The following is a 17,254-nucleotide window of genomic DNA, read 5'->3' on the forward strand; positions in this document are numbered from 1 at the left end:
CACACATATGAACTCTGAACTTTATTTGTTAAACTGTCAGCTACTGCATTCAGCAAATGATTTAAGCTATGATTGCAAAGTGGAGGGTTTGAAAACTAAGAACCTTCTACACTTGTCACATTTTATACAAAACATGGGAAAGATGGCTTCATTTTACCTTTATTCAAAAGATCTTCCACACAATTAATATGTGTTGATGTAAGTTGCCTATTTGAAGAATATCATTTTATGGTTTGAAGAAGAAAATGAAATAAATTCTGGTTCAAAATTACTTCTTAGGAAACGGGCTACTACTGCCACCTGGGGGAGATTCTTTCTGCTTCATTCAAGAAGGCCAAATGTGCTTGTCAGATGAATGAAAACAGTTCATGTTTTCCTTGTTATATCCACACAGGAAGACTTTTAAACTTTCTGCCCATGAAGTCATAAGGCATTCCAGATGTCTCCAAGATTCCTTAACACAGAAATACATACTTCACAGACTTTTTGAGAGGTATAGGAAAAGATGAACCAGAATATAACCATACTAAGGTTTCTACATCTTACACACTAAAGAGATAGTTGGAAAAGTATGCGTTATATAGAGAAAAAATTAAAGCTTTCAACAACAAGACGAAACCCCAATTTTAAGCAAAATGTATTTGGCCTCAATTTGTAGTTAGTTGTACTCCTTTTCTGAAATATACTATCATTAATTGATATGGAAACTACATATGCAGATAGATATGAGCATGTTAGTGATTGCCTCAGTTAGGATAAGATAATTTCAATTTCATGGAAATAGCGAAGCATTTTCTTATAGAATTTTTTTAAATTTATTTATTTATTTATTTATTTATTTTTTATTTTTTATAAACATATATTTTTATCCCCAGGGGTACAGATCTGTGAATCACCAGGTTTACACACTTCACAGCACTCACCAAAGCACATACCCTCCCCAATGTCCATAATCCCACCCCCTTCTCCCAACCCCCCTCCCCCCAGCAACCCTCAGTTTGTTTTGTGAGATTAAGAGTCACTTATGGTTTGTCTCCCTCCCAATCCCATCTTGTTTCATTTATTCTTCTCCTACCCACTTAAGCCCCCATGTTGCATTTATTAACTAAATACTGCTATGAACTCAATATCTTTTGATTGCATTTACATTGTGTATCTATTTGTTGAAACTTTTGATGTAGAGTAAATGAGAAACGTTCTATCATTTTCAATGGAAAAATTGTGACCATTGCTTTTGAACATCTAGTTTGTGTTTAATTGTTGTCAGTCTTGGGGTGCCTGGGTGGCTTAAAGCCTCTGCCTTCGGCTCAGGTCATGATCCCAGGGTCCTGGGATTGAGTCCTGTATTGGGCTCCCTGCTCAAGTGAGGAGCCTGCTTCCCTCCTCTCTCTGCTGGCCTCTCTGCCTACTTGTGATCTCTGTCTGTCAAATAAATAAATAAAATCTTATAAAAAAAAAAGAAAAAGAAAAAGATAGAAAAGAATGGCTTTAAAAAATAGTTGTCAATTTTGCATTTATTTATGCTAGAAATAAGGTATTACCTATCAGCAATGCCCTAAAACAACTGATTTAATCTTGAAAATAAAGTTTCAGGAAGTATCTGTTGAAATGTTCAGTCTATCAGATGGCAAAAACAGTTCAGTGCTGATTAGAGACAGTGCACCATTTATGGAGAGGATTCTGGTAATAGATTAACCTAATAAAACACATACAGTATCAGTCCCAGAGTGGTACGGTGACACTGTCAGAAGTTTAAAGTTCATACCAAAGAACAACTGTTCCAGCTCCAGAAAAGTCTTTGTGGAAAAAGTATTTCTAAGATTGGAAAAAGGTAGGTGACATATAGCAAGTTATTGGGACTCTATAATAATTATTTTTTTAAATCATGCATTTGATTCAGGAGTAAAAAGAAACTTGAGTGACTGTGGTTCAGCCGACACAGCTGAATGAGCTGGGTAAATTGGGGCACCTGGAGGGACTCCAAAAATGAGTGTCTTTTGTGTGGGGGTGTAAGGTTACTTCAAAATGTTCATATTAGAGTCTAGGGAGATTGGGGTGAGGGACAATAGAGGACAAGAAAGGCCAAAGGTATATAAAACTGAATAACAGAAGTACAAGTTATAAGCAAAAATAATAAATATGCATTTTTTGAAAGATTATTTATTTACTTATTTGACAGAGAGAGACACAGGGAGAGCGGGAGCACAAACAGGGGGAATGGGAGAGGAATGTGAGGAAATGGGAGAAGGAGAAACAGGGCTTCCAGGAAGCCCAATGTGGGGCTCCATCCCAGCACCCTAGGATCATGACCTGAGCCAAAGGCAGACACTTAAGGACTGAGACACCCAGATGCCCGTAAATATGCAATTTTAATTAAATGTTCTTACTTCTGAATCAGCAGGTTGAGTTCATTTGGCAATTGGCTATAGCTCTGTCTTACTGATCTAATGAAAATGATCAATGACTTTAAAATGCTTTTGTTCTAGGGCACCTGTGTGGATCAGTTTTTAAGCATCTGCCTTCAGCTCCGGTCATGATCCCAAGGTTCTGGGATCAAGACCTGCATTGCGTGCGCTCCTTGCTCCATGGGAAGCCTGCTTCTCCTTCTCCCACTCCTACTGTTTGTGTTCCTTCTCTCACTGTGTCTCTCTCTGTCAAATAAATAAATAAAATCTTTGGGAAAAATTCTTATGTTCTACACAAAAGATTACCTCCATTTTAGGAGGGCAGTAAATGGAATAGATTCTCCCAAGATTCTCCTCCCTCTTAATTGAGCTACACAATGTGTTGGGCTTTACTTCCTTTATTCAAAAGCCAGTAAGTTACTATGGTAGATCATGGAAATGATTTATTAATTATTTCCTAACAGAAATTACAAGCAGTTCTCATTTTCATCAGAATGTTGCCTGGTTGTAAAAAAAAAAAAAAAAGTAAACAAAAACAGAAATCTTCTTTAACAGTATTCATGCTTTATAGGAGACAAACATTCAGGAAGTCAGGGAAGATAATTTTTTGCAGATGCCACTTGTGTGTGTATTCCAGGGGTAGAGAGATGGGGAAATTGGGGATGTTTTTTAAAATGCTAGAAAGATCCATTTCTTCCACTCTTCTGTTCCTACTTCTCCTCTAAAAGTGATTTATTTCCAAATATTGATGCTAGCCTCGTTAATGAACCCAGAAACCTCAGCACCCATTGCTAAACCGACTCACCTGCCACAATGACGACTTAACACATTCCTCCTAAACATGGTTTACATCATCTTCATGTAATTTCTTTTTTCCCCACTCATTTTCCGGCAATTATTGCTTCCTCGTCCCTTCTTTGTCTGTATTTGACTTCTCCCTCCTCTCCCATTGCAAACTACCAATATTATTTTAATCTTCCTGTTCTCATCGGGGTATCTCCACTTTAGTGGAGCACTCCTTCATGCTTTAGTCACTATGAATGAGGGGTAAGTAAGCCAAAAATAGTACCAGAAATGTTCCAGGCCAAGTAAGAAGGCTTACCTTGGGTGAATATTGAAGCCTAACTGCTTATGCTGAACCTTTGTTTACCCACAGACATGACAGACTCTAACAAGATGATCATCAACTTGGCCCTCTTTGGCATGACTCAGAGTGGAAAAAGTTCTGCTGGGAACATTCTTCTGGGAAGTACTGACTTCCACAGCAGCTTTTCTCCATGTTCTGTAACCAAAGATTGTTGTCTGGGCCGCAGTTGTCACCTCTGTGGCTTCATGCGTCGAGGGGGGCAAGAGATAACTCTGCAGATTCAGGTCTTGGACACTCCAGGTTATCCACACAGCAGGTTGAAACAGGAGCATGTAAAACAGGAAGTCAAGGAGGCCCTGGCACATCACTTCGGGCAAGAGGGTCTCCATCTTGCACTGCTGGTCCAGAGAGCAGACGTGCCTCTCTGCGGACAGGAAGCATCTTCCTCAGTCCAGATGATTCAGGTAATACAAAAAGGTAATTACACTAATGCCATTATTTCTATTTGTAGAACATTATCCTATGACAATCTGTTTAAGAGACAAGTTTAGAGCAAGTTTAAAACAACTGTTGGGTGATGGGTATTAAGGAAGGCACGTATTGCATGGAGCACTGGGTGTTATACGCAAACAATGAATCATGGAACACTACATCCAAAACTAATGATGTATTGTATGGTGACAAACATAACATTAAAAAAAAAAGAGAGAGAGAGACAAAAAAATAAGTGTTGGTCACAAAGAAATGGTAAAAATTACTTGAGGAATTCAGTCATTTTACAATTTCCTTTAGAGGAATTCAGTCATTTTACATCTAGGTCACAGACAAACTCCTCCGAATCCCCAAGTAAGATGCTAGAATTCAGAAGTTAACTGACCCTTGAGTGAATTTGTAAATGTGTTCAGACCAGCTGTTTCAGAATCAACTGGGCTGTTGTTAAAAATGCATATTCATCCAAGCTGTACTAAATTTCAAGAGTAGAACCTTCATACCTGCATTTGCATAAATGGTCCATTTTTTTTTTTAATAGCAAAGTTTAAGAACTACTAAAACTTGTATCCTTTTAACATCAAGGGCACAATCTCTTATAGTTTACTAACAAATGGATGTTCACTCACTGATTTAGTCACTGAAAATTGTATCAGTTACTTATACGGAGCTTAATGACTGATGAACAATATATCAGTCCTGTCCTTAAAAAATTTAGAGTCTAGAAGAGACAAATAGATAAACAAGTACAAGACAATACACTAATGCCAAAGTAGTATAAAGTATGGCCTGGGAAAAAGCAAGTTTCACTGTAATTTATATCATCGTGAGCTGTGCTTTATTGATAGGAAAGACATCAGGAATTTCAGATGCTCTGAGTGCCTCATCATCTATAGGGTCAGCAACTCATTCACTGTAGCCAAGAAAAGACCACAGAGACCTCAGCGTGAACATGAATAACATATGCCACCTTGCCTAGTGGTCTGTCCGTGTTTGTTTGTTCATTTATTAGAAGTTACTAAATTGGAAGCTTGTTTAGCCAGTCTAGTAAGGATCTGGGAATAGGGAGGGCTTATGAATATGGCTATAACTAGGAGATGGAGGGAGTAATACTTGCATATGGTACATACACATGTATGAACCAGGTCCATCTATAAGCAACAATTCCTGGAAACTGCTCATTGAGCTGCTCCATTCTACTCATCTCTTGATTCTCTAGTCTGGGGCCACCATTTAACCAATGGACTTGACTAGTATTACTCAGTAGCCTCATTAAGTCACCAAGGTTAAGAGAACTCTTCACTACTAGAAGCTCCACAGGTGAACTACAGGGAGAATACAGAGCAGACATTTTTTCACTCAAGAATTTGTATAAATGCCACTCTTCTTTCAACCCAATCTCTGATCACATAGATACAAGATCTGTTACACTTAGAAAGATAGTGTACTTAGATTCAAATAAATATTTTTTCCCTTTAACTTGTTAAGGCATAAGATTGTTTTAAATGACAGACACACTTTTTTTTTTCAGTAACTGCATGTTTTTAAAAATGGAAAAAAAAAAAAGAGCCATATGTGAAATCACAACAAACTAGCGGAAAAAATTAGGGAGACAAGAGTATAAAAAAAATATTCTTCATCATCTAACTCCTGAAAAATCAAGGACATGCTGTGCAAAAGCAAAGAAGAGAAGATGATTGCAATTAAGAAACAATGTGGAATCTAAGACAACCCACAAACTTCCCCCAAACTATTAAAGACTACATTTCAAACAATATTTCTGGTAGAAATCAAGTGAGGGAAAACCTGTTGCCATTCCACCAGTGTAATTTTTTTAAATAAGTTTTAAAGTTCATTTAAAGCTGTTACTAAGTTGAAGATACAGATGGATATAAATCAGTAAATTCAGTAAATGCACAAATATTTCTCAAAAACTAACCTCTTTCCTTATGTCTCCAGATTGTTCTCTATGCTTGTCCTATGCTTAGCTGAAAAGGGTATTTTAAAAGACACAATTTAAGGGTGCCTGGGTGGCTCAGTCAATTTAGCATCTGCCTTTGGCTCTGGCCATGATGGTGGGGTTCTGGGATTGAGCCCTGCATCATTGGGCTCCCTGCTCAGTAGGAAGTCTGCTTCTCCCTCTGCCTCTGCCTGCCACTCCTCCTGCTTATGTGCTCTCTCTCTCTCTCTACCAAATAAATAAAACATCTTTTTTAAGAAAAAAAGACATACATTTTAAAAATAGACTTTTTTTCCGGTTTTAGGATATGGAGCTCTATTGTAATCCCTTAATTTTTTTTTTATACAAGTGAATTTGATTCATACATGCCTCTGATCTTTTTAAAAAGTCCCTGGCATACAGTCGCCTTCTCTTACCACTGCTTTCTTAATTCAGTGTCCAGTTCATGACTTAAAGGCAGAGAGGAGATGGGCTACAATTAAACTCAGATCCAGAATTTTTTTTTCTAAAATAAATATCTTTTCCCTCCCAGGAAAACTGAGAAGCCAAGATTTAGTAACCTACAGAGGGGCCCATGACCCCTGGTAGGCACCGCAGTCCTATTCTGAGCTTCCATCATAATTTTTGGTTGAAGATCGCCTATGCACAAGCTGGCTGTTTATGACCTTCTTCCTGAAGGTGCTTCAGTTACTGGTGGCAGCCATCTGGATGTGCTCACAGATTAGGAGCAGCTGCAGAATGTCTGAATATTCAACAGGACCAACAGCTGTTAGGAAGAGCAAGGAGTTAGTTGTTAAGGTCCTCTTGGTTCCAGACACACCCTGGATTTCTTTTTCTTCCTGGCTTATGCAAAATGGGGGATGGAATATCTGCCTTCTCCCTTTTGCTTTCCTCCTTTCTGGCAGCACTCACGCCTGCCTCGGAAGGAGCCTACAAGGCCAGTGCCAGAGAAGTGACCTCTTCTTTCTTGTACCTCCCTGTGGTCTCTTCAAATATCTCTTTTAATTTGTGCTCTAATATTTTTTGGAGGGGTTGTAGGCTGCAGCAATGACAAATGAAACATTTCCCCAAATGATCCCTTTTTTTTTAAAATTTATGTTAGGCCTTCCTAATTTATAGCAAAATGGTGGAGATGTGAGTCATCTCCCCAAAATTGGGAAATAAAGGGAATGATTCATCTAAATATTATCTGAATATCATTTGACTGTTATTTAAAAATCCACAAATAATGAATAAGAGAAGACAATAAAATCACCTTAAGAAAAGTGCTAGCAATCAGCCAAACTGCACTAGGAATTGAATCCAGGAATTGACTAAATTCCAAATTCTTTCCATTATCATGGTACCATGTATTATTACTGTACATAATCAGGCTTCAAGCAGGTATTTTTTATTTAGAATGAACAACTCAAATGTTGGTGTTATAGGTGGGTATGTACACAAAAGACTCAGAGAGGCAAACACAAGGCCTGAAAATACTTAACAAAGATAACAAGCTTAGTTCTTGGATAGAATTTAGTGGAAAAATAAGCCTTCTTACAATTCTAAGTATTTGACTATAAATATTACTACAAGTTTCTTGGCTTCGGTTCCTCACTTTTAAAATGAGGATAATTTTACCTATGTTCAAAAGGTTTAAGGTTTTTGTTTAATGACGTAATATGCTCTGCATTTTGCCTGACTTAGAGTAGATTTCATAGAAAATTACTATCATTATTAACATTTTTATTGTTTTTGTCACTACGCAGATTGTAATGAGTACCTCATTCAAATGAATTACTGGATATGAGCAATCTATTATAGATAAAGAGCATGGCTTCTGGAGTAAGTTATACTTGTGGTCAAGCTCCTACTTAGTTACTTGTTTGCTTTGGGACCTTGGGCAAGTAGCTTCTCCAAATCTCAATCTCTTCATTGGTAAATTGGGAAAAATAATAGTGTCTACTTGACTGGGTTATTTTCAGGACTAATTTCATATTAACATAATAGTAAATTAACTCGGGCACTAGCACAAGATGAGTGCACACTAAGTGTCAGCTATGGTCATTATAATTTTATTGTTCATGTTTGTCTTACACTAAAATTAGGACATATTATTTGTAAACTTCTTCAGGATTATCTTGATCAGAGTGAAATCAAATTTACACAGCCCCGATGTATAAGAACTTCTCTATTAATTTAGAAAAAAAGAAAAAATCCGGGAAGAAAATGCACTGGCTTGGTAAAGGTTAAAGTAAGAAGCTCCAGTTTAGTGGGAAGGACATGGTCTAGGCAGGTAGGGGACCTCTGTTATAGGCCCAGGCCTGCCAACAATCCAGCTGTGAGGCTTTGGCCATTTAACATCACATGTCACAATATTCCCTTCTATAAAATATGCCAATTTGGACAAAATATCTCTAAGGTTGAATATTTACTGAATCTGATCTAACAAAGTCTTATCATTCAGCTCTCGGCAAAAGAAATGTGGTGCTTTAAGAGGAATGAGAGTAAGGGAATAGTATGAAATATAAAGAATGGTCCTTATTGTCCTCCTGTTCCATGATAATTTTTTTCTCAGTTGATGTAATAGTTGGCTTTTTTAAAAATTCCCCCTAAAAAGTCCAGATGCTATGATTTCATCAACCACAAACAAATGGGGCAGGGCTGGTGAGGTCCTGGGAAAATGAACATAATTCCTGGAAAACAAAGTTTATATCCTAACTGGTTGTCCCAAAAGGACTAAATGGACTCATACCCATTAGCACTCTGAAACCAAACAATTCATGATTGATTATAAAATTTCCATCTAGCTTAGTACTATATTTAAATTATTAACACCAGATAACTTACATTAACTCATCTTACTCTTGGATTTTTATGTGAGGTATCAATCAACTGTGATTATTCTTTCTCTGGGTCCATAGAGAACACGTTTGGCCACTAACATGATGACTATACACCAAGCGACACTACTTTCAAATAGTCAACTATTTTCCAGCCAAAAATCAATCTAAAGATTATAAGCTAAATCAACCATTCTCTTCTATTTTTTGGCAGTAATTCAAAAGTGCAATTTCTCTCACAGTTTAGGACATGAGCATCCTTCCATAAATAACTATCAACATGTAAAAACTTCCCAGTGGCTGAACACATGGACTTGCAAGTGGTGTTGAGCTTACAAATCTATTTTCCTTAGGTGGTTGAACTCATTTTCCCTGAATGTTATTATAGTTTAAAGTATAGGAAATATCTGGTGGAGACAAAAAGGGAATGTGTTAATGTTACAACCTAGAAAACCAGGAACTAAAGATATACTGTGAAAGTTATACAGTTATACAATTGAACGCAATAAGTACTCACCTAGCAAGAGAAGAATTCTATATTATAATATATAACTCAGGAAGGGATCACTTGGGCCAAACAGTTTATGTAGCATGAATTTTTATTATGGTGATGTTTCAAAAAATATTTAATGACAAATGTGGTTCATGCATCAACCAAAACCCAGGGGGTAGACCTGGAGATAGCACTCAAAAGGTTAAGGGTAGTGTCTATTTATTAACTTGTAATATACATTTCAATATAACCATCAAAATAAACAGATCAATACTGGGTGAATATTAGAACTGGCTCTAAATTTGTGAAACTTTCAGAGATAAGAATGTTCAAGGATCATTAGTTTCACTTTAGAGAACTCCCAATACTATACACTATACAATCCCCAATAAGGCTCAATCACTCTCTTTACTTTGTACATCTTCACTGCCCTATAACTCTCTTGTTGCTTCCTATGCTTGAAGCATCATCACATGCTAGAAAGTGGATCTGATTCCTCCCCTTACCTTCACTTTCCACCCCAACCCCAAACCGGGCCAAATGTCTGCCTCTATAGCACCAACATATTTTCTATCACAATACCTGCAAGTTACAACAAATGGAAAGTGTTTTCTTTCCTGTCTGTCCCTCTTCCTCAGTTCTAAGTTAGTACAAAAGAATCTCCACTAGACATAAGCAGAAAAGTGTATGTCATGGTCCACTCTGTGTTCCTGAAACAAAGTAACCCTCAGAAAATCTTTGCAGAAGGAATAAATCACCTGGAGTTCTTTTTAAAATTCAAATTCCCAGGTTCCATCCCTAAAAATTCTGATGCATTTTTAGCAAACATCTCAAGTGGTTCTGATGTACATAACCCAGAAATCTCTTTATTCCCAGAATCTAGATCTATTTAGCACTTCTTAAAGTTTTCAACTATTTGTATTAATTTGCTAGGGCTGCCATAACAAATTTCACTACTTGGGTGGGTGTCTTTTAAGCAACAGAAGTGTATTATCTCTCAGTTCTGGAGGCTAGGAATCTGAAATGAACATTAGCAGGATTAATTCCTTCTGTGGGCTGTGAGTGAAGAATCTATCCAAGGGTCTTGATTTTCTTTTTTTATGTTTTTATGTTTCTAATACCAATCGTATTGCATTAGTGGCTTTAACTTGACTAATTATATTGGCAACAACCCTTTGTCAAATAAAGTCACATTCTGAAGTACTAGAGGTTAGGATTTCAACATATGAGTTTGGGGACGCCTGGGTGGCTCAGTTGGTTAAGCAGCTGCCTTTGGCTCAGGTCGTGATCCCGGCGTCCTGGGATCGAGTCCCACATCGGGCTCCTTGCTCAGCAGGGAGCCTGCTTCTCCCTCTGCCTCTGCCTGCCATTCTGTCTGCCTGTGCTCGCTCTCTCCCCCTCTCTCTCTCTGATAAATAAATAAAATCTCAACATATGAGTTTGCAGTGGGATACACAATTCAAACCATAATACCTGTTTATTTTGCGACTCTTTGATCTTTTTCACAAGAAATACATTACAACATACTAAGTATGACAAGTGTTGCTATGTCACTATTAGCTAAAATGTGATGTTGACATTACACATATACTTAGATTTACAAACAGCTATCTTCCTTAAAAGTTGGGCTAATTTAAATTTTAATAATTTATGTTTTGAGGGCACATAAGAATATACCAATTAAAATACCTTCTTAAAAGTTCTTTTGTAAGGTTCTTCTGTAAGGTTATTTTGTAAGTTCTTTTTGTAATAGAATCTATTAAAAATAATTATTCATTTAATGTACTAATCCTGAAACTTCCATTCAGATTTTCTTCAGTCAGGGCACTTTTAGGAGAACCAGAAATACACAATTATTCTATGGTGCAGACAAATTTTAAACAGATATGAGGAAAAATTTTGGACTTAATCATTGAGAGAGTCTGAATGCAAAAGAGAAAGTACAGACTACATGCAAATCCATGAGCAGGAACTACAGAACACAAGAGAAATTTTACAGGAAGGTAAATTTTTTGTCCCAAAGATTAAACTTCAAAACTGAAGCCTCAAAATAAATAAATAAAACCCTAAGCCTTCTGTTTGAGGTGATGGTGAGGCTCCAAACTCCTAATTAGTCCAACCACTTTCTATTGAGAGATTACAACGTGAGGCTTTGATAAGAAAGACATAGATTCTAGCTTCCAAAAGCTCACAGAGATAAATACATAAATACATAGCTCTGATAAATGACAAACTGTATTAGGAACCGTAATTGGTAACCATGGTCTAGATATGTTTAAATTTAAATATATTGTCCCACAGTTGCCATATTTCCATATTACTTACCTGTCTAGATTCTTCCTCCTCTCCTTCCTTTCTCTCTCTTCCTCTTTCTCTCTTCATTTTCAGTTTTTCAGTTTTATAAATACCAGTCCTACATTTGTTATATACATTGGCAAGAGTTTCCCAACCTGTCTTTCAGATTTTTTAAACCCGAGTTTGTATTATCTCCCACAAAGCATTATCAACATAATTTCAAAAGGAATAAAGTGTGTAAAGTGATGAGCATAGTGTCTACCACTAAATATTAGTTATTCTCCCTTCTTTCTTCCTTCTGATTACTAGAGGTCCTGGATATTTGTTGTATTTATTCCTAAGTATTTCATATTTTTCTGAAAACTCAAAAATGAAATACTTTAAATCTTCTATTTAGGATGATGGTGAGGGTCTAAACTCCAAATTGCTATTATAAACTGGTAGCACCTTTGAAAATATTTTGGTAACAAGAATATTTGAAATGAAAGGAATGTCATTTTACTTCCACAATGTCATGATTTCCTATAACTTTTGGAATATTAAAAATGTTAAATGATTATTTCTAGACACCTTCCACATTGTGTGAACAATTTGCCACATTCTGTTGCTTCCATTTTATATCAGCTTATTTTCACTAATAGAACAAGACTTTATTCCATAACCAACTTCCACACATTACGAAACAAAGGAATACCAGTCTTCAATGTTTTTCAACCACATTAGAGGAAGTCCTCTGATAAACTGGGCTTGATTCTGGCATGTGAAGTGAAGAGGATTCGAATCACAGTAATGTTTTGTCGTTGTTCCAAATTACTAAATGTAATTTGATCTTAGCTTTTCCATTACACATCATTGGATTAGTCAATAGATTGTAACCAGATTATGTAATTATAAATCCTCAGAAGATACTTTTAGTTATGATAATAACACAACATTCCTACAAAAAAAGATAGGATAATTCCCTTGGCCGAAGTCCTTTGACTTAAAGGAACTGTAATTCTAATAGCTTCAGGTTGGCAGGTAAATATAAATTATTGCTGAATGTTGTAAATGAAATTGTATCATATGCAGCATTAATAATACGCAGTTCTGAAGTTGTATATACATAAATTATAAGAGCAAATTAAAATGAAGAAAGCCTTTTTTTAAAACAAAATCTGCCCATCTCTCTATTTCCATTATTTGACCCCATCTTCACTCCCCATTACATATATCAGCTTTTAGTAACATAACATCCAGATCTGTTGACTGTCTATGTGTCTAATATAGGTCTAATAACTAATATATATCTAAAAAACTATCCTTTGCTTGTGTTTGAGGACTATGGGCCAAGTCAAATAGCCATTTAACTTCTTCTTTCTTTCAGGAACTTCTGGGACATGCTTGGAAGAATTACACTGCCATTCTTTTCACCCATGCAGAGAAAATAGAAGAAGCTGGGTTCACTGAAGATAAATACTTGCGTGAGGCCTCCGATACACTGCTGACCCTGCTAAATTCTATTCAGCACAGATGTATTTTCCAGTATAAAAAAGGAAACTCACTAAATGAACAAAGAATAATAATCTTAGAAAGAATCATGGAATTCATAAAAGAAAATTGTTACCAAGTTCTTACCTTTAAATAAAATTTAGATAAAAGGAAAATAACATTGGGTTTTAGAGTCAGAAACCTTGTTTCAAAATGCCTCTGTTAGAATGGATGAGAACTGTCAGAATTCCCATAGGCTGCTGGTTGGAGTGTACATTTGGTATAACCAATTTTGGACAACTGTTTGGCAGTTAAGAAGAATATAAAGTAATCAAAATTCCTAACACAAATCCTATGACACAGCAACTGCCCTCCTAAGTATACATTCAGCAGAAATGCGTACATTTGTGCACCAAAAGACATGTGTGTATAATAATGCTCATAGCTGTACTATTCGTAATAGCTAAGTAGCTATTGGAAATTATCCAAATGGCCATTAACAGTTAAATGGATAAGCAAATTGAGGTATGTTCGCACAGTGGAGTATTATACAATAATGAGAATGAGCAAACTACAACTGCACGTGACAATATCAATGAACTGCCCAAACGGAAAGTTGAAAGAAGCCAGACGTAAAACAGGATATATTGTATGATCCTGTTTATATAAAGTTCAAAAGCAGTCAAAACTGATGTAATATAAACTACTCTGATGTTAGAAGTGCTGGAAATCAGGAGAGATCACTCTCTGGGGAGGATAATTAGCATGCTCTGGGCGGCTTCTGAGATTCTGGTGATGTTTCATTTTCCGACCTGGAGACTGGTTTCAGAGTGTTCACTTTGTGAAAATTCAACAACGAACAGTTCTGATTCCCAAACTGTTTGGTGTATCTGTTATATTTAAATAAAAGTTAAAATGAAAAATTACTACCTATATTTTAAAAACTATCTCCACTACTTACTTGATGCTAGACAAGGAAAATTATTTAATCCTGTGAAATCCTCATTTGGAATATCCTCTTGATAGTTCCTATAATGATTAAACAACTTGGCTCATGGTAGATGCTCAATAAATGTTAACTTTCTTTTCCCATCTTCTTAAAACTGTGGTTCCTATTTAGGGTTGGAAATGCAGGTAAAAATTCAGAGCCCAGCCTTGCGGCAGAAACAAGGGTAACAATAATCAAAAATGAATAAAACCTTACCTTAAGAAGAGCCTTCTCTACTTTATAAGGTTTGTCACTTTGGCTTAGTAGAGAGCTCCAGGATGGTCTCAAGGCAGCAGTAAGGACTGAAGGAAAATAATTCTAGTCAATCACAACACCCAAGACCACCACTAAATCAAAACTGGGTCACCCTCATGTTTAACATTTGTACATGAGCTTTATAATTTATAAAATTCTTTAACTAAGATAGTTCCTAATTTACAAACATCTTGGTTTCATATTTTTTAAGTGTGCAATACACTAATTTCTTATTAGAAATAAAATTATAGCTTGTGATTATTCTCCCCGGTAAGCTCTCAAAAGCCTACTTGATGCTTAATTTTAACTGAACTCTAGCATAAATGGTATTAGAAAACCTAGAACCAATTTAATTGTAAAGTGAGAGCTTCAACAATGGAGCTGATTTAAGAACTAAATAAAAAATTGACACTTCCCTAGGGGTTGGTCACTTGGTGACAGAAAAAGATATTTACATATTTAAGAATTTATTTATTTATTTATTTGTTTATTTGTTTATTTATTTGAGAGAGAGAGAGAGAGTACAAGTTGGGGGGAGAATCAGAGGCAGAGAGAGAAGCAACCTCCCCGCTGAGCAGTGAGCCCAATGTGGGGCTCCACCCCAGGACCTTGAGATCATGACCTGAGCCAAAATCAGATGCTTAACCCACTAAGCCACCCAAGTGCCGGCAGGGGGTTGAGGCTGAGAAGCTGAAACTAAAGTGAGTGGTGAGGAGAGGGGGAAATTCAGGTTTTAAGCCCTTCATATCCTTCATTCATGTGATGTCAACTTTCTAGAACATAAATACTAGTTTCAGGAAAAATATATTATACAGAACATTAAGGGTTCAAGATCTTTGGTGTTAATAATTGATAGAGGGAAGGTGTCACCACCAGTTTCAAAGAGGAAGACTTCTGTGTTGTTCTTCCTTGAATTATTTTTATATCATCATATATATGTATATATACTTAACTCCCTAAAATGTGATCATATAACATACTTGACTTTCTTTTAGTAGTCTTGTATGTTGCTTTTTTGGTTTGCCATTACCTCTCTCCTCTTCCACCTCTCCTTCTCCTAATGCACATCAGCCAATTAGAAAGAGCTCATGTCAACAAAGAGCATGACATACGCCATTCCTATTTTCTGCATGTCCAAGTAAATTACACAGAGTACACATATACATATAAGCATATGGAGGACTTTTGTCTTATTTTTGTTTTTATTTATTGAACTTACTTTGATGTGGAGAGGAGAGGGGGAGAGAAAGGGAGAAAAAGAGAATCTTCATGAGATCATGACCTGAGCTGACATCAAGAGCCAGATGCTTAACTAAGTCACCCAGCTGCCCTGACTTTTGTTTTTCCTTTTCTTTTTTTAAAGATTTTCACATTAAACTCTCTATAGTATCCTTTTTTTAACTTACTACTACCTCATAAAAATTCCTTCAACTCTGAAATGTAACTTATTAAATTCAACCCTCCTTACACTTCAGTGTATTTGTAACAGTCTGTGCAACTGCTTCTCTATCGATGTGTACTCCAGGTTTCTGCCACCCAAAGTCATGCTCCAACTATTTCTGTATGTGTATTTTTATATAATATTGATTTTTCCCCTGTAAGTTATATTCTGTAAGTTATATTCCCTGTAAGTTATATTCTGCTTGAAAGTATACATACAATTTAATTTCAATATATCTTACCCAATTTCTTTTCATATTGTAAGAAATTTTATTTTCACCACCATTTCTGTACCCTTTCCCTATATTCTTGTCACAATCAGTGTTAGCATCCTAAATACCTACTGCTAACACGTTTGATAAATGTAAAATCATCTTACTTTAATTTGCATTTCCCAGACTACTATTAGAGTATCTCTATAAGATGTTACTCATTTAGATTTACTCATCTATGGATTGTCTCTTCATATTCTTTGTCCTTTTTTATCAATTTTCTATTGGATTACTTCTTACAATGATTCTTTGCTTGATCGACACTTCTGTTAGGCTTAAACTTCTCCTAGCCCCACCTATGCACTTCCTTGCAAAATCTAGTCTCGGCAAGGACTCTGGTACCTCAGTTTACCAAGACCCTCCCACTCTCAATATCTGATCAGGTTCCTTATCTCCACCAACTCCCAAGTGACCCCTGATCCCCACCCTGCTCCTTACTTGTGAATTCCCACTTGCCTACGCTACACTGGGAGTTGAGCCCAATCTCTTTCCCAACTCTAAAATTCCATTGCAGTAGTCCTATACCTACCTTGATGTTCCTTTTAAAAAACTGCCTTACCATCTTTAACAACTGTCATTAAATTTTTTTTTTAACACTCCCTGCTTGGCAAAATAGAAGAGCTCACTGTATACTATAGATATTAGTCTTTCATCTGTCTTTTATGTAGCCTTTTTTGGTCAATTCTATTATTTATCCTTTAACTTTGTTTATGAGAACTTTTGCCAAACTAAATTTGTGAATTTTCTTATACTCATGTATTTCTATGTACATCATACAAGATAAGGTTTTAGTTTCATTTCCTTCCAGATGGGTAACCAATTATATTTTCTCTATTAAATAATTCATCCTTTCCCTACTGAAGAAAGATAGACAGAGGGAGGTAGATTATATATACAGAGAGATTTCCTCTATCCATTTCTAGACCTACTTTGGATTCTTATTTCTTTCTATTACCTATTTTATATTACTATCAATACCAGAATGATTTAATCAAAATGGCTTTATATTATTCCTTGACATCTAGAACAAGTTTCTCATGTTTCTCTTATTTTATGTTATCGTATTTCTTGCATTTTTTCTTTTCCTTTACTAAATCAGCTTTGCTGATCCTTGATAATTTGAAAGTTCTGATATGCATTAAGGATTATTTCCTTATTCCTGAATTTAGAATCAAGCACTATTGTGTGATAACAAAGTAACAACTACATCCCTAGCCGAGAACTTTCTACATAGCATCATGCCCTCACCTACTAAAATAGACCTTTAGAACACTTTCA

The 17,254-nt window shown here is 36.1% G+C and overlaps 1 protein-coding gene and 1 long non-coding RNA gene across 3 annotated transcripts; one reads left to right on the forward strand and one right to left on the reverse strand.

Annotated features, from left to right (window-relative positions):
• Positions 1 to 1,698: 1,698 nt before the first annotated feature.
• Positions 1,699 to 13,931, forward strand: GIMD1 (GIMAP family P-loop NTPase domain containing 1). 2 transcript variants are annotated; one of them, XM_059171482.1, is made up of 3 exons: positions 1,699 to 1,831; positions 3,562 to 3,956; positions 12,918 to 13,925. In XM_059171482.1, the coding sequence occupies exons 2-3, from the start codon at positions 3,564 to 3,566 to the stop codon at positions 13,176 to 13,178; spliced, it is 654 nt and encodes a 217-aa protein (XP_059027465.1). In that variant the 5' UTR covers positions 1,699 to 1,831; positions 3,562 to 3,563; the 3' UTR covers positions 13,179 to 13,925. The 2 variants fall into 2 exon arrangements, with proteins under 2 accessions (XP_059027465.1, XP_059027470.1); XM_059171487.1 differs by lacking the exon at positions 1,699 to 1,831 and adding an exon at positions 1,859 to 1,955 and having other exon boundaries at positions 12,918 to 13,931.
• Positions 10,715 to 14,660, reverse strand: LOC131829585 (uncharacterized). Its single transcript, XR_009352921.1, has 2 exons — positions 14,226 to 14,660; positions 10,715 to 14,133 (listed from the first exon to the last, which is right to left on the reverse strand). It is a non-coding gene; the product is annotated as an uncharacterized LOC131829585 (long non-coding RNA).
• Positions 14,661 to 17,254: the final 2,594 nt, after the last annotated feature.

The sequence above is a fragment of the Mustela lutreola genome, chromosome 1 (genome assembly GCF_030435805.1).
Source record: "Mustela lutreola isolate mMusLut2 chromosome 1, mMusLut2.pri, whole genome shotgun sequence".
Classification (NCBI taxonomy): Eukaryota; Metazoa; Chordata; class Mammalia; order Carnivora; family Mustelidae; genus Mustela; species Mustela lutreola.